General features: G+C 42.2%; 1 protein-coding gene across 3 annotated transcripts in view; it reads right to left on the reverse strand.

The window, feature by feature from the left end:
- Positions 1–26,921, reverse strand: part of SEMA6A (semaphorin 6A) — a 119,367-nt gene that overhangs the window by 20,916 nt on the left and 71,530 nt on the right. The window contains exons 11-19 of one of the 3 annotated variants that reach the window (XM_084225536.1): positions 24,108–24,239; positions 20,718–20,873; positions 19,123–19,299; positions 18,267–18,407; positions 18,100–18,180; positions 16,125–16,183; positions 14,354–14,374; positions 14,172–14,222; positions 7,240–7,404 (exon numbers count right to left, since the gene is read on the reverse strand). In XM_084225536.1, coding sequence (XP_084081662.1) covers positions 7,240–7,404; positions 14,172–14,222; positions 14,354–14,374; positions 16,125–16,183; positions 18,100–18,180; positions 18,267–18,407; positions 19,123–19,299; positions 20,718–20,873; positions 24,108–24,239 — 983 coding nt within the window. The remainder of the gene's footprint in view (positions 1–7,239; positions 7,405–14,171; positions 14,223–14,353; positions 14,375–16,124; positions 16,184–18,099; positions 18,181–18,266; positions 18,408–19,122; positions 19,300–20,717; positions 20,874–24,107; positions 24,240–26,921) is intronic. The other 2 variants (XM_084225534.1, XM_084225535.1) reach the window with 2 other exon arrangements.

Here is a 26,921-nt window from a genome sequence, read left to right on the forward strand (position 1 = left end):
AGATCCTCGTACATATTAGCATATAACAATACTTTTGTGTAAAAGCATACTCTGCAAATGTACTTCTTGGTGCAAAACTCAGCTCTCCTGTGATGAATATTAATTGTTTAATTTATGCAAAAAAAAAGTCTGAAGTTTTGTTTTGCCACAGATTTTTTCCCCACTCATTTCATGTCTACTTGTAAAGTATCTTGTTATATCAGCACTTTACATTCGTTATCATAACTGTACCTGAAGTTTCTTATAATTTTTTCTCACTGCAGCAGAATCTGCCTGAACATTTGCAGACTCTCCAGAGACAAGCATTGTCAGCACTTGGCAAATCTTTCAAGTAGTGATAATCACAGTAAAATTTAGTAACACTGCCACTTGTGTACAATATGAAATATCTTCTGGAGGCAGGTTTTTAAAGGAGTGGCTCTTGGGCTCCCCAGGAGCACAGCCCTTGCCAAATTGAGGACTTTACTATTGTTAATGATGTACCAGAGGAAGAGCTGCAGTAACTGATAATACTTATATAGATTATACAATCTATAAAATAATAGGCCAGATTCTGCTAGACCAGATTCCGTCTCTAAAGGAACCCTCTTGATATCCAAATAAACCAGCAACTTTTGACTCTGTCAACTGTGTTCATCACATCCCACTTCTAATGAGCTTTTTACCTTAGTTACATGGATATCAACAAAAGGCTTGCTAAGGAAAGGTGATACCACTCACAATCTTCACCTAAGGGCTGCTGAGCCAAGCAAGAATACAAACATTAGACTGCTAACCACTACGCTTTTGTTGTTCAGTGCCCAGCTCAGCCACTTCCACCTGAATGCTGTGAAGAAGAAGCTGTAGCAGAACCACAAAAGGAGATGTATTCAAAATCATAACCTGAATTTTCAACCAATCCATCAAAACAGTGATTAACAGGCACAGACTTCTGGCAGATAGGGAATGTGTGAGAAAATGGAGCTGTTGGCTACATTGGCACTAAGGAACCCAGCACTAGAAAAGCATGAGGCGTTTCTGAATGGAGGCAGGAAGGACAGGAGGCAGCAGAGAAGAGCAGCAGCGTAGTGAGGGACAGGGGCCAGCTACTCTTGAAGAAAATCAGTTTGCTTTCTTCACAGAGGCCCTGTCAAAGAGCTGTACATCTCTACTCCCCCCTCGTTAGTAGGCGGCTACGGAGGGACGCAGCGCTACGGCACTACTGGGGTGTGGAGGGTAAAGCCTTGGAGCGCTCCACAGGAGGAGCTTCATGACTCCGACTGTGGAGGAGGAACACCAAGTACAATGGCAGCAGGGGGGAAGGTTAGGCAGCAAGGTTAGGGAAACTGTTTCAACAGAGGTGAGAAACACAATTAAATTAACACTAAAACACAGCAAGAAAGAAAACAAAACATAAACATACTCTAGAACATGTGCTGTTCTTTTGGGGTTTTTTTCAGTTTAGTTTAATTTAGTGTTCTGGGGAGATGGGAGGAGAATAGAAAAGAGGGTTGTAATTTGCCCAATCACAGCTTCTTTTTTTCTTTTTTTTTTTTCTCTTTTTTTTTTTTTTTTTTTTGCCTGCAATATAAAGGGCATATTCCTTAATGGCCAAAATGAAAATGCCAATGCGATGGCAATGCACAATTCCCACTCTATGGGTTGGACTACACATTTTCATCTTGGCAAGAAATGTGATGTAGCTCAGAAACAACAGTCCCAGAGTATATTTAGCTACTAAAGCTGTGGCACACAAATGTCACATTCCCATGAGTCAACCCTTTTAAAGAACCCTGTCTTCACACCCCCACAGATATTCCCCAAGATGCCTGCACTGAATTAAGAGTGAAGCATATGGATGGATGTGACATCATCAAAGCAACCGTGTTACAGTAAAGAAAACAGCAAGTGGATTCTTATACAATTAGTATAATCAGTAAGGAGCCATTTGTGAGTGCAGAAAAAGAAAGAAAACACTGCTCAAAGGAATAGACACAACCAATGAAGAAAAACACAAAGAACCTTGCAAAACAAGGAGAAAATATTTTAAAAAAAATTTTTTCTTTGTGAATGTGTGAAAGCAAAAGAAATCACAGCAAAAGTGGAAACAAAATCTTGATAAAAGGACTGTAAGTGCAACATTTATTGATTTAATTTTGTGTAAGAACTCCTTGCTTTGCCCTTTTAAAACAACAACTCAATAGAATGCTGGAGCCAACTGGCTCTGACTGGGCAAGGCAGGGAGTAACAACACACGAGTGGATGGTCATGGTGGACAACCATGCGGTCACCTCTGCCGCCATTGCTTGGATGGGTGCAGACTGCTTCCAGCTTTGCCAATATTCACCATTAGGCATCAAAGGATGCACGGTATTTAAATGACCCCGTCAAGTACTTATAAGGCTCTTTGGTAACCATCACTCCCTGGGGAGGGAAATATTGAATGTAAGCCACTTCATCAGTCAGGGAATTGAAGCGAAAATGATTAGAATTCAACAGCTATAAATTTATTAATATTTTCACTGCATGCTCTTCTGAAAGCTGCTAGTGGCATACAAGATGCTTTTAAGAGCCAGTTTTCCATCTATTAAGCATTGCTTTTCAGAAGACTTGTGAAGCAGGGACCCACACACAACAAACAGTGCTATTAAAATGCTGCCTTGTCTGGCAGCAGCAGAGGAGATGTATTCAAGGATCCATCCCTCTATCCTTTCCTTCCTTCCTTCCTTCCTTCCTTCCAGGGTAGACAAGAGAAAGATACCGCTTATTTTCAGAAGTGGAAACACTGGATTTTCTAAGAAATGTCCTCTTGCCTGAAGTACTTTGTACAACAGGTGTTACCAACAGATTGGACAAAGAAAAGATCCTCATTTTTTTGTCTGTCAGCATTATTATCATAGATATTGCTGGGAGGAATAGGAGTGCTAGGTAAATCACATGCCATCTGAAGGAGGGCATGCAGGTTTATCTGCCTTCCCTCCGCAATGTAAGTGATAACCCTTTTTCTTAATTGTATTTCTACAATTGAAGAGCAAGGGACAAGGAATTAAAAAGAGAAGATATCTCAAACTGAGCTTAAACTGGAATTAGAATGTGAGGTTTCATCTTCAGTACTGTCACTCTCTTGCATCTGAAGTTAAGGTTTTGAGTATTGCAGCCACCTGAAATTGTGTCTCTGCCGAGGTTCAGCAGCCCCCAGGTCTGCAAAGAGGCTCTGTTCTTAACAAACAGGGAAGACTGATCAGGTTCTAGAAATTCACTTTTCTGGTTTAGGTTTTTCAGTTATTCTCCCAGAATGTCCTAGAATCTACAGGATGATGCTCTTCAAAGAAATTGTTCAAACAGGGGTAGTTTTTCCTTTTTTTTCTGTAGGAAGAGCTAATTAGCTGGGAGGTGGGGGACAAGTTTACATCCTCTGTTTGTGGGAGTTTAAATCTTCATATTCAATTTTCTGACAATAAGACTAAAAGCCAAGGATACTAGATTAATATTTTCCATATTATCTCCTGCCTAATTTGACCAACCTCCTCAACTGGAAGAGTGCTTCTGGCTTTGTCTCTGCTGGGCCAGCCAGGTGATGCCCACTGCCTCTATGGTAAGGGACTGTGAAGGTTCTTTGAGGTCAGTCCTGGGGCATTCAGTGAGAAACCCTGGATACCCCTGGACTATGGGAGGCTTTGTGTATCTGGGGCTGTAATGAGTGACAGGCACTGAGGTCACAGTCAGGGTCCAGACCACCAGCAGCTGTTCATGTAGCTCTGCTGAAGACTGTTCTGTGATGTTAATGGGCTCATCACTCCTTGCTGAAAGCCTCTACAAGTAATGCAAAGAATTCAAGATTCAGTGGGTCAGATGGAGGGGGAAGAATAGGAGAAACTGTAACCTACTAGTTTGGGCAGACAACGCAAAGCATCAGGCATGCCAGTAGCTTCTCTAGGAACAGCCGATGCTTTTGTCTAATGAGTTTTTCATATAAAATGCATGAACAATAGAGACAGGAATCCACATTTCAATTAATATTTTAAGTGTTTTATATCAAGTATTCGTAGCAGAAAGAACTGAACTCATGTGTTCCTGCCCCTGGTGAGTGCCCTAACCACTCAGCAAGTGAGTTTTGCTCATACTCATCTTCCTTCTGACACACTGAGTACTTAATTAGTCCACACAGAGAAAAACATCTTCAACAGAGATTGAAAGAAGAGATCTAAGAACACCCTGGAGAAGAATAACAAGGATTCAGATCTCTCTAGGCAGTGGAGCTATTTGAACGTAACTCCCCTGTTTAAAAGGAACCATAATAAAGTCTGAGATACAGCTTAAAAGGAGCTGAAAGAATGATGAGGGTCAAGATGCAATGAGGGGCACCATCACCTCTACATGGGAGAAAAGGTTCTTCTTCTCTATGTTCAAGCAGCAAATTTTGGCAATTCTCTGCCTAATTCTCTGTATATATGGCAAAGGAGGAATGGAGGGCAAAGGACAGGACTTGTATTAGATCCCTGCTCTTCAGCACGGGTCTGAGTACTGTGAAATGACACTTAAATCCCAACCTTTTAGTATGTGAAAAACAAAACACAGAACCTCTCCATGAGTAGTCATTTATGCATCTTTTAATGTACAGTAATGAGCAAACTCTAAAAGGAATTTTTTGCCCAGGTCTCACTGAAGACAGTGGCACTGAGGACCAGTGACTTGGACTACTCCCGACAGTTAAACTGGAGCAGGGTTTCCTTATCTGTACTGGGATACTGGACCTGATGGTCACCAGCTCAGTGAACTGATTGGTGATGCCACAAGTGGCAGCAGCCTGGGCTGCAGTGATCATGCACTGGTGGAGGTCACACTCCTCAGGCATATGGGTCAGGCAAAGTGTAAAGCCAGGACTCAGCATTTTAGAAGAGCGAACTTTCAGCTCTTCAAGAAGGTCAGTAGGACCCCCTGGGAAACTGCCCTCAAGAACAAGGGAGCAGAAGAGAGCTGACAGATCTTTAAGGATATCTCCCAAGAGGGAAGAGCTAATGAAACCCAGGTGAAAGAAACTGGACAAGAAAGACAAGAGATTGAATGGCTGTTTTGGGACCTGCTAGCCGAACTAAAGGGCAAAACTGAAATGCACAGGTGGTGGAAGAAGGGACAGGTATCATGGAAGGAGTATAGGAACACAGTCTGGTTGTGTACGGATGGGGTCAGGAAGGTCAAGGTGCAGCTGGAGCTGAACTAGGCAAGGGATGCCAAGAATAACAAGAAGGGCTTCTACAGGTATGTCAGCCAGAAAAGGAAGGTTGAAGAAGATGTACTCCACCTGGCAAGCAAGGCTGGCATGAGGAGAAGGCTGAGGCACTCAACAACAATTTTCCCTCAGTCTTCTCCTGCAACCTCTCTTCCCACACCTCTTGAGTGTTTGGTCCACAAGACAGGGCCTGGGGGAGCAAAGTCCCTCCCACTGTAAGAGACAATCAGGCTTGGGACCACTTGAAGAACCTGAACTTAAGTCTACAGAACATTGTGAGATCTATCCCAGAGTCCCAGGAATTGGCTGATTTAATTACCAAGCCACTGTCTATGATACTAGAAAAGTGTGGCAGTCAGGTGATTGGAAAAAGGGAAATATTGTACCCATCTTAAAAAAGGGTAGAAAGAAGGGCCCTGGAAACTATCAACTTGTCAGTCCCATTATGTCTGTGCCTGGGAAGATCATGGAACATATCTTCCTAAAAATTCTGCTAAGGCACATGGAGGACGGGGAGGTGTTCAAGACAGCCAGCATGGCTTCAGCAAGGGCAAGTACTGCCTGACCAACCTGGTGGAGAGAGTGCATCAATGGACAGGGAAAGAGCTGCATATGTCATTTACCTGGACTTCAGTAAGGCCTTTGACACGGTTCCCCACAACATCCATCTCTCTAAACTAGGGAGAGATGGACTTGATGGGTGGACAATTTAATGGGTAAGGAATTCCCTGGACTGCCTTATTCAGAGAAGAGCGGTCAATGGCTTGAGGTCTGAATGCAGATCAGTGACAAGTGGTGTCCTTCAGGGGTCAATTTTGGGACCAATGTCTTCATCAATGACATAGTGAGTGACATCAATGACAGAGTGAGCCTGCAGGAAGTTTGCAGATGACATCGAGCTGTGTGGCGTGACTGATGCACCCAAAGGACAGGACGCCATCCAGAGGGACTTGGACAAGATTGAGAAGTATTCCTATGGGAACCCTGAGGTTTAACAAGGCCAAGTGCAAAGCACCTGAGTCATGGCAACTCACAGCCCAGAAAGCCAAATGTATACTGGGCTGCATCCAAAGCAGCGTGGGCAGCAGCGTGAGGAAGAGGATTTTGCCCCTCTGCTCTTCTCATGTGAGACCCCACCTGGAGTGCTGTGTCCAGCTCTGGGGTCCCCAGCACAGGAAAGACGTGGGACACAAAGATGATCAGAGGGCTGGAGAACCCCTCTTTTGAAGACAGGCTGAGAGAGCTGGGGTTGCTCAGGGTGAGGAAGAGAAGGTTCTGGGAAGACATTCTAGTAGCCTTCCAGTACCTAGAGGGGGACATATAAGAGCTGAAGAGGACTTTTTACTAGGGCATGTAGTGATAGGGCAAGAGAAACGGCTTCAAACTGAAAGGGGGCAGGTTTAAATTAGATATTAGGAAGAAATTCTTTACTCTGAGGGTGGGTGGTGAAGCATTGCAACAGGTTGCCCAGAGAAGTTGTTGATGGCCCATTCCTGAAACCGTTCAAGGTCAGGTTGAATGGAGTTTGGAACAACCTGGTCAAGTGGAAAGTCCTTCTGGGTCATGGCAGGGGGGGTTAGAATAAGATGATCTTAATGGTCCCTTCCAAATCAAAGCACTTCATGATTCTGTGGTTGTTGAGAGATGGAAATAATGTGACATTAGCTGAGAACAGTTGTGCTGCCTTGGGAATTCAGAGAACAATAGGAAGCCATGGATCTTGCTTTGTCAGAGAACAGGGCAGATCAAATTTAAAGAGAGCTAAATCCCCCGCTTCCCTCCTTCCCATATACATGCACAAAACTCTCTATAAAGGCATACACTTCTGTTTGTTTTGTGTGGTTTCCTCAGGCAGTGAATTATCTAGGACTGACTCTAAGATTGGCTGTTTAGTTTCAGACTTTACGATAAGCTTTTAATTATAGCACGGGAGTTTCATTACATGTTACTCTGAGCCAGCTGGAAGCAGTTACACTTTAGTCCTCCTCCCCCTCCCTCCTCACCACAGGATGTCATTTCCAAGGCCTTACCCTTCTTGTCTTGATGATTATGGGATGAAACTGCCACATATGGATCTGTATTTTCAGATGAATCAAGCGGATCCTTCCAATCCAGCATGCGTCCCCTAGCATCATAACCCTGTCGGGCGCGAGAGCCAGAAGTGGTGGTGCTTGGGACTAGGGAACTGGAGTGTCCTGTTCACATTATAAATACAGGTAGGGAAGACAAGTCTCATTAGTCACTTACCACGCTACCTCCCCATGCTCAGGGACGTACAGACTGCTTTGCTTCCGTGACAGGTGAACATCTTGCCTTAGGCTGAGCAATGTTTCAAAAGTCCTTTAAAATGTGACTCCGAAGGAAGAGGGGATTTGAACCTTCCAGATCAGGGTGCTAAAAGGTGCTGCCACTGAGCTGGCGGTTCTGTGCTTCTTGGCAGAGTTAAATGCATATGAAAGAGGGTAAGCACACTTCATCTGAGTCAAGCATCCTTTGGCTGGATTCAGCACACACGCCTGACTGAAACTGAAGTGTCAGCCCATGCTGTCTGATACTGGCTCAGTCAAAAAGCAAATAAAAAAATCAATGTAGAACAGAACAATGTCCAAATGGCTGGAACTGAATGGGAATGCCAGAAGAACAACAAAATGGTGACATCATGAGGCACTCATGTCCCCAGGGGGACGAAGGACTGCCTAACACCATTGTGCTCACACTGCGGCACTCCTCTCCTCTCCAGACGGGAAATGTCCCGGGCCAGCTGCTCACTCCCGCTGCACCATCACTATTGGTCCTGCCTGAGCTGATGGCCCAAAATGGCTCTGAAATAAGCACAAGACTGAGCACCATTTCTACTCAGAGCGACAGGGCAGACGGTGCCTCACCACGTGGATCTGCCCAAGAACCCGTGACTCCAGCAGCAGCTGAGACTGAGGTCTCACATGCCTTTTTTCCATTACAAATGCTCTAGACACTGTTACTGTTGCCCTGAACAAGACTGATCTGCTTCCTGCATATCATATACACCCCAACAAACAGCACACTTACAGAACTTGCCCCACTGGAAACACAGCACAATCTGAAATGTGGCTTGGATGGGACAACAGCATGTGTGCAGACTCATACACTCCGTGCAGCTGGACCTGAAAAGCACATCAGCGCCTAAAATGCTTGAGATGCTTGGAGCCTACTGCCTCTGGAAGACAGCTCCCACATGGACTTTCCAGTGGCTCAGCTGCTTTGGGGAGAGGGCACCAAAAGCTATCCACACCGTAACATTTTGACCTCATAGCCATTCTGAAATTTTCCTTTTGGCACATGTGAAAAAGTGAGTTATTTTCATCAGGATTCAAGGAGTTCTGGGCCTCCTTAATTTGATGTGTAGGAACTATATCCCCCTACCTATTTTTCTTAAGAAGCCCATTAAAAAAAGCATTTTTGACACATGCTCAAACTAACAGAATTGGATTATTCACAGACAGAATGGCATATAACATTTTTCGTCAGATAACACTAGACAGACTGACAGCAGCCCTCCTTTCTCCTGTCTCCTTTTGAACAGCCCAGCAAATTAATTTTCCTTCCTTAGATGAATCTCACTTGGAGAGGAGTCCAATCACCAGGCTACAGGCTGCCCTAGCAGGGACACTCTCCCTGCTCCTTTCCTTGATCTTGCTTCACTGCTCAGAAAAATAATTTGAGACTCACTGGGGCAGAGACAGATCAACACAAAGAGCTGAACTTTAAGCCTCACACAGAAGGCACAGAGTTGGGCAGGTAGAGCCTGTGCTTCTGTAGTTTATTTTAAACAGCTCCTGGATAACCACTAAGCTTTTGAAAGCTGCATCTTAAAAATGCTGTTTTAAATGGCTTCTAAAGCCATACAGCGCCAGCTCTCAGAAGTCTAGAATGAGATGATGAACCTAGATCTTCAATTCTACTCCAACAATCAAAAATCTAAATATTGGCCAGTAATGTCCCCAAGCTTTCAGATGCACCCACATGATTCTTTTTATCCAGCCCTTTCACCAGCTTCATGGCATTGAACTAGTGACGAAGTCAGCAAAATGCTGCAACTCTATTAAGATGATATGATTTAAAGAATCATATCATTAATGAATATTAATGACTTTAGAGTAAAAAAATGTTTGTGCTCCTCTGTAAGTTTTTGAGGAGCCATTTTGATTTACTGAATTGAATTATATAGGGGAACACTTGGGACTATGTATAGTGTAGGACATGGTCACAATGAACTCCTTTAACTTGCATGCTTAGAAAGGAAAATTGGTTAAATTTACAGTGTTCTCACCATGATGCCGCCCTTCAACTACAACTAATTGTTAACACAATTTAGCTCAGTCTGAAGGTTTTATACTGACAAGGGCAGTGGATTATATTTTACCCTCTCATGGTAGAAAGTGTGTTTTCTCCCCACCATCTTTTCTTAAAGCAGCAAATTAAATGCTGTGTTTTGTTAAGACAGAGTTTTTTGAATGTCACCCAAATACAGAAGCCAAATGTGATGCATTTTTAAAAGGTTTCCATAAGCCCCATCATGGCTGGGGACAGTGGTAGCACACAGAGAGAGGACTCTGTTTGAACTCCAATCCAAATGTGCTGTCTGCTCCACAGCAGTCCTGCAGGGACTGGTAGAGGTCCAGCAACTGAAAACACATCTCCTTCTTGAAGTAAGAATATGCTGGATCCTGAAAGCATTCACTATTTTACGCTTGTCAACTCCCATGCTCGTCCTCAAGGAACAAAACAAATAACAGGGCAGAGAACAGGCTAGAAAATAGAAATTATGGAATTTTCATGTTTTCTTTTCCCTAAGGATTAAACCACAGTGCAAACATTCATGGGGTTCCAGTCTTCAAGATTATACCCCATTCAGCAACAACAATAATGTGTACAGTACTTGGTCAGCTTACACATAGTGCTGCACTCAGCATAAGAACACAATTAGTCATTGCTTGATAAGGGGGTAAAAGAGAAGAAAATCTTGCCAAGCAGCAATCATATTTTATGCCTGTGTTTGATATGCATTTATATACCTATATCTCTCTCCAGACACTTGCACTTTTAAATGTGCTTAAAAGAAGAGTTCTAGGGAAAAGCTCTAAGTATAGTTAAAGAAAAACATTTCATAATACAGAAATCTAGAGGAAGTATATGCTTAAGGGACACATTTTTCAGGGGGGAAAAAAAAATTCTTGAACCATATGTTGCCAATACACGAAGAACTTCCTGGTAATGGAAAGTTAAGGCTTCATGAAGCTATTAATGTGTACCAGATGGTCACTAGGTAGAGAGGGGTTCCACACAAATACAAGGAATCAGTATATTTGTTCTCTCTGTTACTAATGTATTAGTCTAGTACACACTGAGAAGCAAGCTTACACAGCTAATTGAGACAAACTTTCTTCCACTGGATTTTGAGGAAGCAGGGCAGGAGCAGATTAAACCTTAATAGCCCATCCCAGTTGTGTTAGAGCTGTATTTGCAAACACTACTAGGCAGTGGTACTGCTCCTGTAAGCAGTATCACAATGTCCTGAATAGTCAGTCCCACAGGGTGAATTTCACCTCTGAGCAGAGCAGCACCACAAATGTATGACCTATTTAAGTTTCTTTCATAAAGAGAGAAAAGACTGAAGTGGCAGGCAACCCAGTCCTGGCCCTCTCACACACAGCCATTATCAAGCACTTTCAATACAATATATAGTTCTCAACATATAGTGGGCCTTTTTTCCCCATTACACCATTTTTTACCACTCTTAACTTGCAAAAAAAATTTGTTAAAATTTAACGAGGCTTTAGCACATCTGAGATGTGGCCAGTACCTCTGTGTTAATAATGGTTAATACAAAAACATCTGAAAAACCAATTCTGCCTTTGTTTTAAAATAAAGCATCCAAATAACTGTACACATAGCACCTTTCAAATGTCTTTGTTTAAAGAAAACATGTAAAAATCAAATAGACATACTTTAAAAAAATCTGGTTTAGGTGCTTCCATTATTTGGAAAAACTTTTCATTTGGAGTGCCGTAATCAAGTAACAGAGGCAGAGTAAAAGCACTTAGTGCTTATGAGCACAGATAATGATTCAGAAAGGCTGCACTTCTGAAACTATAGCTTGTTCTGAAGTGCACTTGTAAAATGCAAAGAGGTTTTTTTTTCAGGTTTAAAACAAAGACAGAGATTCAATACTATCAGTATTTGATAGTTGGACTAATATGCACAAGTCATTAGAATCTCAGAGGTTAAGATATCTGCACGCTATCCTATTAACAGCTATAGCAATCTAATTAGACAATTAGAGGGAAAGTTAAATCAATACTATAGAGGGAGAAAGGACTATGGCTAGGGGGTAATATAAGGGCCCAATTCACTAAGAATAGATGTTTCCAAAGGTAATTGAAGCTGCTGAGACTTTTGCAGAGTGATCTAGCTTAATCTCCTTGTTTAAATATGCGGTTCCTGGATAATTTCTGTCTGACTTTCTGCATCCAGACCTTCAGGGTGTCAATTGAGTCACCTGTGTGGACTTAGCTCTTGTTTGCAACTGATCATGTGAGACTGCCTTCGGAAGAGAGTCCATGTGCCGAAATCAGGAGGAGGCTGGTGCCAAGAACACAAAGATTAAGGGCTTGGTTCTCCTTTTATTCACACTGCTACAGATTGGCAGTAAGTCTGTTGAAGGGGGATGATTTATAGCAGCATAACTGAAGAGCATCAGGCCTTATGACTTTTGGAGCTTCAGATGACTTTGGGTATATTTAGCCCACCGAGCATTCACTCGCAGTTGGCATTCTGGTACCGGTGTTCTGAGGGTTGATCTATTGTGAGATACCATTTACCTTTGCATTAAACAGTACTCAGTAACATCAAAATACATAAATCATAAATTTTTTGTTTTTTTCAAGATGCAAAATTACTCAGACCAGTCTCTACAGTTGAACATGAACATGTTTACTGAGACTGGTTTACTACCTCATCCTGGAATTTTTGCACCCTGATGTGGAAGATCAATAGAAGGTCACAAGCGGCAGGTGAAAAGAAAGCCCAACTGCAAAAATATCAGAATAGGCATTTTAACTAAACCAATAAAAGGGGAGCTGACTTGCATGGAGACCATGTTATCAGGATGTACCTGAGAGGGGTCAATGAAATAAATCATAAAAGGCAGGACATGAACAGGAACCCATGCTAAGGCTGGGTCAGTGTTTCTCCATTGCACCTGTCTGTGAGGTCCTGCTTTAAAAGCTGGGTTCATTTATGGAGTCTCTTTTTGAGCTTGACATTTCTGGAGAGTAAAATGTACTCTCTTTTGTTAACTGTACTCTCTTGGACTACAGCTTTTTTCATTCTGCTGCTCACTTGAAGTACTTTTCTGCTTTCTTGGTCAGATGAAAATACCAGTTTTTACTAAAGTACCTAGTAATACTCTAGCTGGCAGGATTCAGAACCACAGTTCCACAGCTATAACTCTGCAAACTATGGAATTCACATGCAAGTGGGATATCTAGAACGTTTCTGGCACATCAGCACTATACCCAAAGCCACTCTCTTTACCTTCACATTCAGCAGCACGGATTTTATTACTCTTCTTCAATTACTGTTCTGTGCATTGGAAATACAGCAATTTCACAATGAAAGAAAGCATAAACCGTCTGTGCAGATGAAACTGTGGGTCTTCCATATATCAGAAAGTCTCAGCTTGCCTTTGATTTTGCACATTCCCTTCACTGATTTTCATTACCATACCTTCAAATAAGTTTCACCTGCACATTTTTCATTTCCTGGTAAGAACCAGTAGGGGGAATTTGATTTTATTTTTACAAAGGTTGAACAGCATTACTGTGCCTCCAGTTATTTACATTCTGCTGTACTGAGCTGTCATTGGTTCAGTTTCATACCTACATGCTCTGCAGGCACGAGATGAAAGGATCAATTAGAAGTTCATCACAACTTCACATTAACCTACCTCTTGCTGTGTTCAGCCAAATTTATGGTGAATTTGATCTAGCCCTAATGAACTGCTAGTCTTGTACAGCCTGAGAGGAACTTCACAAGGAAGCTCCCACCTCTCATGGAATTTTGCCATTGACTTCACTGGCAGCTCTCAGCTTGTGAGTACTTGTCTTTGTTCAGGATGTCTGTAAGAAAAGCTATTGCAATATATGTCTAGGTTTGAATTTCAAGTGATTATTTATTCTGCAGTGACTCCTCATGAAAAAATTTATTCTTTACTCCAAGAAACAGCATAATCTATTTCTGAATATGCAGAACAAAGTGGTAGAAAGCACTATAAGCACAGATTAACAGCTGCCTCATGGGAACCTGCTACTCTAGGCTTGCAGAAAAGATCCTCTTCAGTTCAGGTCATTTAATTTGCTATGTAAATTTGAATGGACAACATAAATGACTCACCCTAGAAATGACAAGAACCTTCAGGAATTGAGGCATAATCCAGTCTCAAACCACATGGGTAAAAGGTTAATTTTCCTTATGAGAGAGATCTTTCTGTAACCCAGGGGTAGTTCTGCTTTCCCTGAGGTATCTCTGACTGGCTGATGTAGCAGTAATGACACCAGCCTGGACAGCTCATAAGTGGGATGTGAGCTACGATCTTGTTTGTCCTGGTGAACAGATAAGATGCATCACTGCACCCGAGTGTTTCTTTGAGTGTTCAGATGAAGCATGCTCTTAATCACGTCTGCTGGCATGCCATTAAAATAGGCCTTATCTGACTTTAATTCAATGGAGACAGTTTTGAGGAAAGACAAGAAAAGAGGGATTGAAAACCAAGAGGTATGACTTAGTCCTAGTTGTGATTAGTGAATCGGGCCCTCAAAACCAAGACAAAACAAGTAAAATGGGGTAACAACTATTTGAGTACAGATACTACTAGCTAACACAAGGATTTGGGAAGAATTTTTAAAAACACTCATAAACTGACCATACACTGTGTAGTAAGACATTTTTTGATCAGGTGGAGCAGTTGAAATGTCTATGAACAAAATAAATTGGGAAGAAACATTAAATATAACAAAAGTAGAAAATATTTTAAAGTTTAGTAAAATGTGATTCCTCCAAAATGGATTTGCTGTCAATAAATATTGAAACTAAGAACTTCCTTACCATTCAGGGCTACGAAGGAATCTGAAAGACAAATAACAGGGGAAAAATCATTATTTGTATCTTGTTTTTTCTTTTAAGTAGTTTGCTGCTAATAAGCGTTAATGTTTCAGCTGATATTTATAAGCATGTGATTAGTATGGGAAGGACCCAGACAAAACTAATATTCAGACATACCCCAAAACAATGTCTGGCTTTGAAAGCGCTCATGACCAGCTCTGTACAGGACCTACTGAAGGAGGGAGGGCCAGTGTCCCCCCTGCTTTCCTTGTAAATCCCAGTCTAAGGCAAGGCATTGCAGGGGATGCAGCCAGCAATGTGAGTCAATGAGGGTAAAACTCAGGTGACCCAAGATCACATGAAGTAATAAAATCAGCTGTGTTGGCAGGGAATGAAATCCACCCCTGTGCAGTGTCAAGGTTCAATGCACCATTCAGGGCTAAAGAGGGATTTAAGCAGGGTATGGGCTTTGTTGCTCCCTCTACACAGGCAGATCTCTCTCCATGAGCACAATGTGATGTTCCTGAATAATTTCCTACCCTCCTTTTATATGTAACTGATATCCAGTACACTCCACTTCCTGCCTAACCTATTTGCCCAAGGAGAGCAGAACTGGCTGAAAAGGGTGGGGATACACCAGCTGGGAACTGGCCTGATTTTGGTGCTAACCCATTTTACAGGGGAACAGAGGGGAGGCCTATCTGTACACCTCCTTCAAAAATCTTTGCAACGGTCTGTATTACCCTATCTTAGGACAGAGGCTCAAATACTTCTACTCCTCCAAGCACACTGATGAGAGTAATTAATGCCTCTTGAATAAGGATGCACAAGGCATGAGAAGGCTCTGGCTTTCTCCAGAGCATCTGTCCCATGGCACAGTCTAGCCCTCTGTAATTTTTCTCTGTGTTGCAGAAGTAATGACTCTCACTGTACATTGATTCCTCAGCTTCATCAGTTTTATTGCATCAGTGCAAATTACACTGAGAAGAATGAGAGTCTTGATTTCATGAGGTTAATAAATAGTATTTATAGCTCAGAATCAGACCAACCTTGGTGAGAACATTTGGAACAAGAGCTGTCCTGAACACAGATGTTGGTATTCCTGAAGGCTCAGAAATCAGCAAGGTTTCTTTGCAGGCAGTGCAACCTATGCACTTTTAAGCATTTCAGTACAAACCAGTAAATGTTTAAAGATTGTGTTTAAGCTTCCAGCTCATGCTGTCAGTACTAAAGGTTTACTATTAAAATTTCTTGGGCAGTGCCAATAGTACCTGACCCTAATACTATGAAGTTGTCCAGACTGTATGTAAAATTCCCCAAGATTCACAAACTAAGCTGTTGTCATTTCTTGATCCAGATCCAAAGCTGAAGATATATTTCTCTGTCTTACTGTGCTGCATGGGAATGTAGTCCAAGTCACAGACTACACCAAAAAACCAAGCCACTTCTGTACGTTTACATAAACAACCCAACCACCAGGGCTAATAAAGAAACTGACCCCAATTCATTATGCCATTGCTGTAATCAATATCCTCTAGAGCTGAGCTTTTCTTGTTATGCAACCACTCTGAAGTCCAGTGTTTTTATAAATCACATGAACTGGGCTATTTTCCTCAAACACTTTTAAACAACAGTTCTTCTTCTGAACCTGCACCATTAGCTACGTTGCTGTCCCTGTCCTGGCTACAAAAGAATGCCTGACAGGTAATGGTGATTTGAGGCATTCAGAAGGATACTGTGACACATGGTAAATAGAGGTAAAAGCTTTGCTTACTTTGGCAGTCACCCAGGCCATCTGTATTGCCATGTTCTATGTCCTGTTCAAATGCCAGTCTAAATAAAAGAAGGAAACAAAACAGTATGAATAACAAAAGTCATAGGCATAATCAGAAAGAAACTATCACATGTTCAATTGAAATAAATCCCTCCTGTGAAACTGGCCATTTCTTTGGAAATTCCACACAAAGGCTGAAAAACCGCAATATACACATTTGAGCTATTCATCATTGCTTAATGATTTCTTGGCTTCTGATAATACTTTTCCTTTATATTATTACATTTTAAAAATCCACAGCATGCCTCGTTACCAAGGGAAGAAAAGACTTGCATTTTTTAAACTGTTAAATATAGGGTGGTATCAGAAGCACCACTAACTCTACGTTAACCTGTGCACAGAGTAGATCAGGCGCACTGGCACTTTGGTGTGAGAAGGAAGCCAACTCATTGGGCAGGGACTGTGCTTGAGGAAAAAGCCTGAATTTCAGCAATCACGTAGGAACAGCACCCGATGAGGCTCAAGACATAAGGTCCATCCCACAAGAGGTATTCCTTTTACCTCAGGGGCTCTACTGACAAACACTCACATGCTTTTCTAGCTGACGTGCTCAGCTTATGCTCCCAAGCTCTCTGTGATTTTGGATAACTATTGAAGCTGTTCTTCCAATTTCCTGTGTGGTCAAAGGTGAATGACAAGGACCTTGGAAAACTTCCAAATACAAGCCCTTGCCTATATTAGGATCCTGCCCTTGGGGCATAATTACCCTTGCAGACAACTCATTCTAACTCTGCGTTCTTAAAACACCTGCTCTATTGTCATCTACTCCTGGAGGATGACTAACATCTCTGCCTCCTGTTGGCTAGCTTAGAACTTCACCAGACACCTTCACAGCTGATCTGGACTCCCTTCCTAAGCGCTGGACAGAACATGGGCTGCCTTGCTCACTTTTGGACTTCATCACTGCAAGCTGCAAAGCCTCTGTCTCATTGGATCTATTGATGAAAGTGGGAGCTGCTCTAAAAACTGAGGTATGGAAATCCCCTACAACTTGCCATGGAAATTGAAGAAGCCTCAAGCACTTTTTGGAGTGATGAAAAACCTGATATGGACGCAGGTACATTTTAACATTATCCTATCAAATGTCAAATCAGGAACAGCCCACACTTTTGTAGTCAAGCATATACAGACACATACAGCTACAGCAACCCCAGCAGATGGTGGCTATCAGCAAATTAAGAACAAGACAGAAGCACAGGGATTGTAATTTGTCCATTATATAGTGAGGACCTGTAGAGAAGCAAGGTTAAGTGGCATCAGACGTAGGGCTGTCAAGGCTCTGTGATTCTGTGACTTCCACTACTACCATGAGGGAGTACAGCTGATAGCTCAGAGTGGGCAGTCCTGTGTTTTGTCAGGAGTAGCCATGAAATGTGAGCTCTGAAGTGCGTTTGCTCCCTGTAACCTTCACAGACTTTCATTATCATAAAATAATTAAATTCTACTGTTAAGCGAAGGGAGATCCAGCACTTCTCTAAATCTGTTTTAAGCCCTTACTGTGCTCTGTTATTCCTCTTAGTAATGCACAGTAAATTAGAAGGACTGGTTTTGTTTTCAGTGGACAAATTACTTCAGTAATTTAATTTGGATTCTATTGCCTCTTTAATCAGCTCTGATGGCTCCAGTGTAGGCTGGTCCAGACATATCCATCCAATTCACTCCTTTCAATAATGCACGGACCTTAATACAGCTCTTTCATTTTCTTCTTCCTCTCTTTCAGCAGTTACCAGTCAGCTGACTCTTCACATCAAAAAAATTTGTGAGACATTTCGGAGGTGAATGCAAATAAGATAGAAACAAACACTTCCCACATTTTTCCCTCTCTAAAAGCCTCATGTTTCAAATAGCTTTGCCCAAGACTGCCTGGCACCACTGCCAGACCTTCGTGGCCCATCCAGCCGGAGCCCTTACTCACTTGGAGCCAAGGACCAGCTGCGTGCACACCCCGCTCTCCTTCACCCATCCGCAGTAGGGGTCCCTGGATGCTATGCAGGCCCTTGGGAGAGAAGAGCACAAGGTGGCATTCAGGAGTGCTGCAGCTCGCCCACCGCCCGGGCCCCTGGCAGCCACCACAGCACCTACTTTTTGCATTTGCCGTGACGCTCGCAGCGTCCCAGGGGAACCTTGATGACGCAGGTGGAGAAGGCGACGTACAGGGCGCTGCTGGGCTTGTCGAGCTGCATGCCCATGATCCGCTTGTCCTCCATGCCGTCATAGCTGCACCTGATTTGGGTAAAAGCGGGGTGTGGTTACAAGTGGGCTCTGCTGGGAAGCCAGGGGAAACCCTAATTGTCCCCCAGGCCCAAAAAATAAGATGACAAAAATCTTCCACCAAAAAATCCGTAAGAAAGGTAGAGTTGAACAAGTCGGGGGGAAAAGAACACACAATAGCCACTGAAAATACTGACAGACATATAAGCAAGTATTAAAAATGCATGGGGTAGTTAAGAATTTGGGAGCGACAGCACACCAGACAAGCTTCTGACGGCCCTTCGTTTTTGTGTTTATTCTTCTCCAGCACTCAAAGTAGCTGAAATTTCTGCATGATTATGGCTCACTTCAAAGCCCCCTTAGGCATATTTGAGGAAGACTGAAATGTGGAAAATTTCCCTTGGAGAGTAGCTTGCTGCTTGTTGAGTTATTTGGAGAGGAATCAGGGTTTTTTATAGGATTAGAAAATTAATCTTCCTTTCCAGAACTTCACTTTTAATTATCCATCAGCTGCTACATAGGATGGGCTATTTTCTACAAAGACTGAATAAAAAAATCTTATTGCAATGTAGAGACTGATAAGCAGACATCCCCTCCCTAAACAATTTAAAATTACCAAAAAAACTTGGCTTCTCTAACCACTTCCGTTTCCATGGGACAAATTATTCTCTGGGAAATCAGAAGTTCAAAGTCACCCATACATGAGTACAAAGAATCAGATACACACTTTTCAGGATTGTAAACATTGATCTCCTCCAGGAAAAGGCTGTCATTTAAGAAACCAGTGTTTCCTGTCCGTGCCAAGAACTTCAGGATGATTCCCTTCTCTGACCCCAAGAAAACCACGGTATAGTTCTGATATGGCCCAGCAGCAGAGTCAACAGCAATTTTGGTCAGGCGATATCTAAAACAATAGAGCATTTTCAGAGATAAATCACAGAGATAATCACAAAAATGTCATTTATTTAATCACTTTCTTCGTGTCAGATAACTGTATGGTAGATTTCTAGCAACCATAAAACACATTTAAGCACTTTTCCTACCTGACTATAAATCAACACAGACTGTACCAATTTGGCTTCCCAGACGCTGGGGAATTTTCACGTGTTTGCATACCCACACATCCAATAGCCAGCAGAAGTGTCCAGAAGTTCAGAAGTGTCTAGAAGTTCAGAAAGCTGAGGGGGTGCTAGGAGCCTGAGGGCATTTAGGAATTATCCTTCCAAAAGCCTGGTGATTTCTTCAGACGGGATAGAGAATCAGCAGAGTGAATTGTTTCTAAAATTTCAAGCTCTGTCACATTAAAAGCAGCTGAACTAGGCTCAACTTGTTTTGTCAGGAAAAGCTGCGTCAGTTGAAGAGTAAGATGCTAAACATAATTTTACCTCACTAAAAATAATCACACAACCGCCACCCAGCAAGTTCAGCCCTGAGGTGAAGTCAAATCTTGGGGTGGCACAATTTATTGAAAACAAGTATACTGGTGGTTTGGTACCAGGTGGATGGTACTGCCTATCAAAGGGAAGCACTCTGTGGAGCTTGCTACTCTCGTCTTTGGTTAGAGGTACAGAATCTGACAGAAAAACCTGACATGAGATACATTACTGAAACAAAACCAGATCCTTCCACAGAGCTAAGTGCCCAACACAATATTCTACTTTTGTTCAGGGGAAGAGAGGAAAATACAGCAAAAGTTAGTCACATTATTCTGTTCACTGCTGCAGGGTAGATAAGTAGTATAATGACCACAGCAGAGAGTGGGAATGTATTTTGATAGGAAGGGGTTGGTGTATTTAACACTTGCTGATTTATGAGTCTTTGTTAAATCCGTTATTATTTTTTCTTGTTGCCATAGAAAGGATGCAGATTCTGTGATTACTTCTGCCCTATAGACTTCTGCAAACATTAAAGCTTACCAGTACATAACCTGACAGACATCTACATATCCTGCGAACATATCCTGGCAGATGTGTTTGTATCCTGTGCACTTATATTCCTGAGTTGTCTGCTGATCCTTGCCTGAAGTTTTTACTGAGCCGTCTCAAACATTGACCCGTAAGCGAAAAGGTGATTAAACCTTCCCCGCACAGCATTTCCTACAACATCCGGTTTCAGCACAGCACAGTTGGAAAAGACTGAGGTCTTTCCTATCTTGAAAGCTCCTCAGGGAGTTCCGCAGCATCTGCTCAGCTCTGCCACCATTCCGAGCTGGATTCATGCCCAGGACACTGAGGACATGTACAGAGTTGGAGGTATTTGAAGCCAGGCTGTCAGCACGGCTTGACGCTACGGCGCGGACAGGAGCTGACGTGGAGCACGTACCTGACCATCGTTCTCAGGAACCAGGGCCGGTTGACAATGGAAGGTACAGCCTCGTCCATCAGCGGATGTGTTTTGATGAAGTTCAGAGTATCATCTGGGAACTCATTAGATGTTACATATTTTTCTAATGATGTAGAGCCAGCACAGCAACCAGGCCTATATAAAACAAGACAGTAGAGCCAGAAAACTTACTTGACATGGAGGGCAAGCTTCCTTTTGTGATGAAGCACTCACTGAAATATGATGTGCTTTACAGGAGCTTAACTTGTACTGGGATCGATAAGTGTGGTGGACTTGTTCAGCACCTCAAGGGAAGCCTAAAATCCTGCTCTGTCCTCCATTTAAAAGGACTTCATGTGTCACTTATGAGCACACAGTCATTTTTTCATCCAGGAGACTACATGCACACTTTTGTAATTTATCCATTCATATGGAATGTAATCACAGCATGTGCGCATTTGGCTTGATGTTTCCAAATTGCACAGGTGTTTTCTGATCTGTAACTTGGCCTAATTGACTGCTCTCTCCTGGAATAAAAGAAGTCCCTATAATGCAGTAGGAAGTTAATTTGTTTTAACAGGATTATTAAAGAAGACAAACCGAATAGCATCCATGTAAACATTGTTTTTACCCTTTGTTCAATTTGGATGAAATTATTCAAGAATGTAGCTAATTGAAAACTTTCACTGAAAAGATATTTGCCATTCTTTAACAACTTAAATGCAAATTTGCTCATGCTATTTCTAAAATCTACCTGCTCCTCAGATGTAGTGCAATCTTCTTGCCTGGACAGGCCATCTCTCAAAGAATCAGCAAAATGTTTTGCTTGTTAATATTGTGTAGATAATTTTCTTTAATAAAAGGCCCATTTGATCCCATTTTCCAGAGCACTGTGATTCTTCAAACCTTTGGGCCAGTGTGAGATGGGAAGATGAAATAGGGACCACTCACTCATAAACACATTACATCATCCAATTTTCATCTACTCTGTTGTGGGTAAAGGCATCGACATCAAGAGTAATGTCAACTTGAACAAAATACTGGACTGGTCCTATCATCTGTGTTGCTCAGATTTAGAGAAATAATCAAATATTAGATAAATAAATCTTGTGTGGGAAGGTAGCACAGGACTCGAAGGAGCTAGCTGTGTTAACAAGTCTGGTCCCACAAGAGCTGAGCAAGGAACATCACATGCAGACAGTGTGTACTCTTGCCTCCTCATATCCGAAATACTTCAGCTGTCTTGTAATTGCATGCAGAACTAGCAACAGATGGAGAGAAGGAAAAATCAAGGGCATGACTGGATCCCTAGGTCCTTGCAATGGCATTGACCCATGAGACAACATTCCCAGAGAACTCAAGGGAACAGCCTGGCACCTTCTGGCACCGTGGTGTCTACGGTTTCTGTGTACCTAATCTGGAGGCCTATTTACTCCTAAATCCTAATAGCATGATTGGATTAATCCTGTTTTAATCTCAAAACTGGTTTAATTGAGTCAACATAAATCCCAGCAAACCTGCTGTCTGGCCAAACAGAGAAGTGAGACCTCAGAAGGGCTCTGGTAGTTTTCTGAGCAATGTTAGGATCAATAGGGGCAGTAATGTTTCTGCATCATACTGAGAAACCCAGACAAAAATGACCTTATTTCAAAGGTGCCTATCATGTACTTCAGCATGAGCTAGAAGTAGTGATTATTTATATTAAGCAGATTGATTGATAAATGTTACATTAAATACTGTTCACAATTCACATTATGTCCTTCAGGCTTAGAAAGAGCAATATTATCCCATCTTCATCATAAAAGTTAGCCTGCTATTGGCCCATCCCAAACTCGTAATGCAACTTTCTGTTCTTCTTTCCCACTTCCTCCTCCTTCTTTTCCCCTTCTCCGCCGACATATCTCAGCAAGGTCCAAACAAATAACCTTGGAGTCATCATGCAGCCTTGCACCCCCAAGGCAGACCATTGCATCAACCACTTGTTTGAAACACTGCAAAATGAAGAAGAAAATCCTGCAGCACTGCTAGAAGCTAAGGCTCAGACTGAAAATAGACACAGAATTTACCAGATTTTCCAGTCACCTCCAAGCTCTTCTCTTGAATGACAACTTCAGAATACAGACAACACAGTAATACTACACTTGGCAAATCCAAAACATGATGGATTAGGAAGAAGCTCAGTGTCCACCACGGAGCTTCATAAGCTGATAGAATATTTTGAGCTGGAACCAACCCAGAAAGATCACTGAAGTCCAGCTCCTGGCCCCACACAGGACACCCCAAGAATCACACCATGTGCCATGAGAGTGCTGTCCAAAAGCTTCTTGAGCTCTGTCAGACTGGTGCTGTGACCACTTCCCTGGAGCCCAAGTTCCAGCGCCAAATCACTTCCCTGGGTGAAGAACCTTTTCCTAATGTCCAACCTAAACCTCCTCCGACACAACTTCAAGCCATTCCTCTGTGTCCTGTCACTGGTAACCACAGAGAGGATATCAGTGTCTGCCCTTCCTCTTTCCCTCATGAGGAAGCTGTAGATTGTGATGAGGGCTCCCCTCAAGTCTCCTTTTCTTCAAGCAAGTCAAGTGGCCTCAGCCACTCCTCTCATGGTTTTCCCTCTAAGCCCTTCAACATCTTTGTAGCCCCCCTTTGGATACTCCCAACAGCTTTATATTCTTCTGGTGTTCAGCACTGCACAGAGTACTTCAGATGTTTTTTTTTCTTTTGAAATTATTTAAGCTATCACAAGCAATGTAAAACATGCAATAGAGTGGTAAAGCTTAAGTGAGATAAATGAATTTGATTTATCTATATGCATCTCAATATCTCACAGCAAAATGCCATTGGTGTCAACGAGTTAACAAGTGTCTGTCAACAGCAACTTGCCTGAAAGGGTACTTGTAAGAAATATGAAGAAGGTAGTAGAGGAGATGCATGCAAACATGTGGAAGTGGGGAAAACAACTCAGAGGAGGAATGAGGTAAACTGAATCTCCAGTTTGGTGGAATGCTCTTTTTTGCTCTCCATAAATCATCCGCTGTGGCACTTAAACTTCATGTTAATCATAGAACAGCAAACTGCAGAACTGGCTCAGGCTTTGTAATTAGATATATCTGTTACTGAACCAATTTGCAACAACTGTGTAACTCACACCACTCTTAAGTGATTATTATGAACAAGTTGATCTGATGCTGGCCTGATACATGTTACACAAATCTCATGTAAGTGGAAAAATCACTATTGCACAGTTTAGATCCAAATTCAGCTCATCTTTTACTTTATTGTTTCAACATGTATAATTGTATCTGCACCTTGCAAGGCTGTTCAAAATATTAAAAAGCCTCTGTAGCCTGCATGAAGGAACTGAATAATATCACTATACATTAAACATACCTGGGCTTGGGCACTCGTTCATCAGGAACTGGTGTCCATGTGGAGTCTGGAGACTTTTGTTCTTTGAATCTCCCAGTAAACACATTGGCAATGTCAAGCATGTCATAGGCACAGACTGCAGAGCCAGGGATGCTGCAAAGTGACATTTCCCAGAAATTGTTACTAATTCTGCAGTTATGCATAAAACCTTGAGTGAAAAATATGCTCTACAGAAGCCTTCCTTTACTCAATACTGAACTCTGAATCCAGTATTAACAGGAAAAGCCAACCCCATGGAAAAGCCTGAATACCAATCAGCAGGCAGCTCCTTCCAAGAGAATTTTATTCAAAGCTTCTACAGAAAGAAGTAATTGCAATAATCTTGAAGAAGGGAAAGAATTGGTGGAACTTTGGCTATCAGTGGCAATGCATGAAGAGTACCATGCCAGTATCATTCAGAACCCATTACTCAGTAGGCACAACATCTCTCAGTACCGACTCTTGTAGTCCCTCCCATGCCTCAAAAAACACATTGCAGATAATTCAGAAGCTGGTTCTAATGAAACTGGAAGCTTGCTGCACTGTGCCATTTACCTGGCTTTTACATGTCATTCGTTCATGCTCCCACAGCCTGATATCCACAAAGTGTTCCCAATGAAAAAGAGTTAACTATGCTCAGGAGTTTGCTCTACTCAGTGAAATATAAAGAGCTTATAGAAACAAATTTTATATTATTTTAAGATCATAACATTGCATATTTCAGTTTTTTGGATGCTTAAATGCAACTGCACAACAGCATTGTCCACACACAGTTAATTTCTTACCCACATACTTTCTGAAAGGCGTATAGCTTCAGCATGATCAGTCACTTGGAAGCATGAAATATTAATTTATCGCCTTTTTTTTTTTTAACTTTGCACATGAACTACTGTATTTATGTCTGACTCCCACCACCTGATTTTATTGGGTAAATAGCATGAACCCAGCTGGCTGAGGCTTTCAATCCTGCTCTTAGCTAGTAGGTTATTATACATCAAAGAAAAAATGTAGGAACTATAATACTGTTACAGAGGATTAAGCTAAACTCCTAAAGGTATATAAATTGATAGAAAAACAACAATTTGAATAGTAAACAATTTCAAAATGCTTTTTACTGAAGAAAAACAACAAGTTGAGAGACAGTACAGTAGTTTTATTTTGATCTCCACAGATTTATCTTTTTATATAGAAGGAAACTTGAAAGCTCAATATTAATGTGATTCTGCACAGCAGGAGTTTTAAATGGAAGCAGCCACATATATGTTGATGTAAGAGATGGTGAAGGGTGTATTTGGCCACACAGAGGACCTCATCCTAAAAGACAGCTCAAGACCCACTCCAGCTAGAATATCTTGCACACTATGGAGTCCTAAATACAAAAAACCAACCATAAAATCTTGAGGTGTGTTACACACAACTACAAGTGCTCAATGCACAACTACTCATGGATGGAGGCATTGGTGTGCTCAAAGGACTGCAATGTCTTTTACTCGTGAGGGTGGCAGATTGCAGTCTGTAGTATGATGCAGTGGTGAGGATGGAGCACGGTGGGTCACAGCCAAGGGGGTCCAAGCCGCCTCTGAACTACTGGACTACAACTCAACACTAGTTTCTACCTGAGTGACCTCTGATTAGACTGAGGAATCTCTTCCACTTCAGTCTAGAAGGAAACTTTGTTCTAGACACCAAAGGTATTTGTTTCAACCTTTCTTTAGTGGAGGAGGAATGAGAGATGCATTTATGTCAGAAGTAGGTTCCATAGAGCTACAGAATCACAGAATATCCTGAACTGGAAGTGACTCACAAGGATCACTGAAGTTCAACCCTCCTGCACAGGACATCTCAAGAATCACACCATGTGCCTGACAGCATTGTCCAGATGGTCCTTGAGGTCTGTCTGGCTTGTTAACTTCCCTGGGGAGCCTGCTCCAGCGCCCAACCACCCTCTGGGTGAAGAAACTATTTTTTCTAATATCCAGCCTAAACCTCTATGACTCAGCTTCCTTGAGTCCTCTTACAGGCCACCAGAGAGCAGAGATTGGTGCTTGCCCCTCCTCTTCACCTCATGAGGAAGCTCTGAGCTGCTTTGTGGTCTTCCCTCAGTCTACCTTCCTCCAGGCTGAACAAGCCAAGTGGCCTCATTCACTCCTCACACGGCTTCCCCTCAAGTCCTTCACCACCTTCCTTGCTCTCCTTTACCTTTAGATACTTCTTTACCTTTAGATTCTTCTAATATTGTGGTACCCAAAACTGCCTCACCTCGCTTGAGGTGCGGCTGTCCCAGTGCAGAGCAGACTGGGACAATTCCCTCCCTTGCTTGGCTGGAGATGCTGTTCCTGATGCACCCCAGGACACGTTTGGCCCTCCTGGCTGCCAGGTCTGCTAATAAGCTATGCCCAAGGATATATGCCTTCCTGTCATCTTCCATGTCTGGCAAAACCTGCAGCCTATAAAACAATATTTTGCTTTTTACACCAAGTACTTAAATTCTAAAATGCAAGACTTAAGGAAAAGAATTATTCATGACACACCACAGGAAATACTAGCATTGTGGGAGTACAATCTCAATTTTGAGATAATTGCAAGATACAATCTATTTTCTGATGTTGAATCTCTATTTGTTCACCTGTTTTTATTAAGCCAGATTGCATGAAAAGACATCATCTTAATTTAACCTTCTATTCCCTATTCGTGGCATAATTATTCCATTGCAGTTCCTATTGTTTTGATATCAAAAGCAGTGACTTTACATTACAGGTCCAGGCTTACTCTCATTTGAAGTCAGTTCTGTGGATG

The sequence above is a fragment of the Fringilla coelebs genome, assembly GCF_963513975.1.
Source record: "Fringilla coelebs genome assembly, chromosome: Z".
In the NCBI taxonomy this organism is placed as follows: domain Eukaryota; kingdom Metazoa; phylum Chordata; class Aves; order Passeriformes; family Fringillidae; genus Fringilla; species Fringilla coelebs.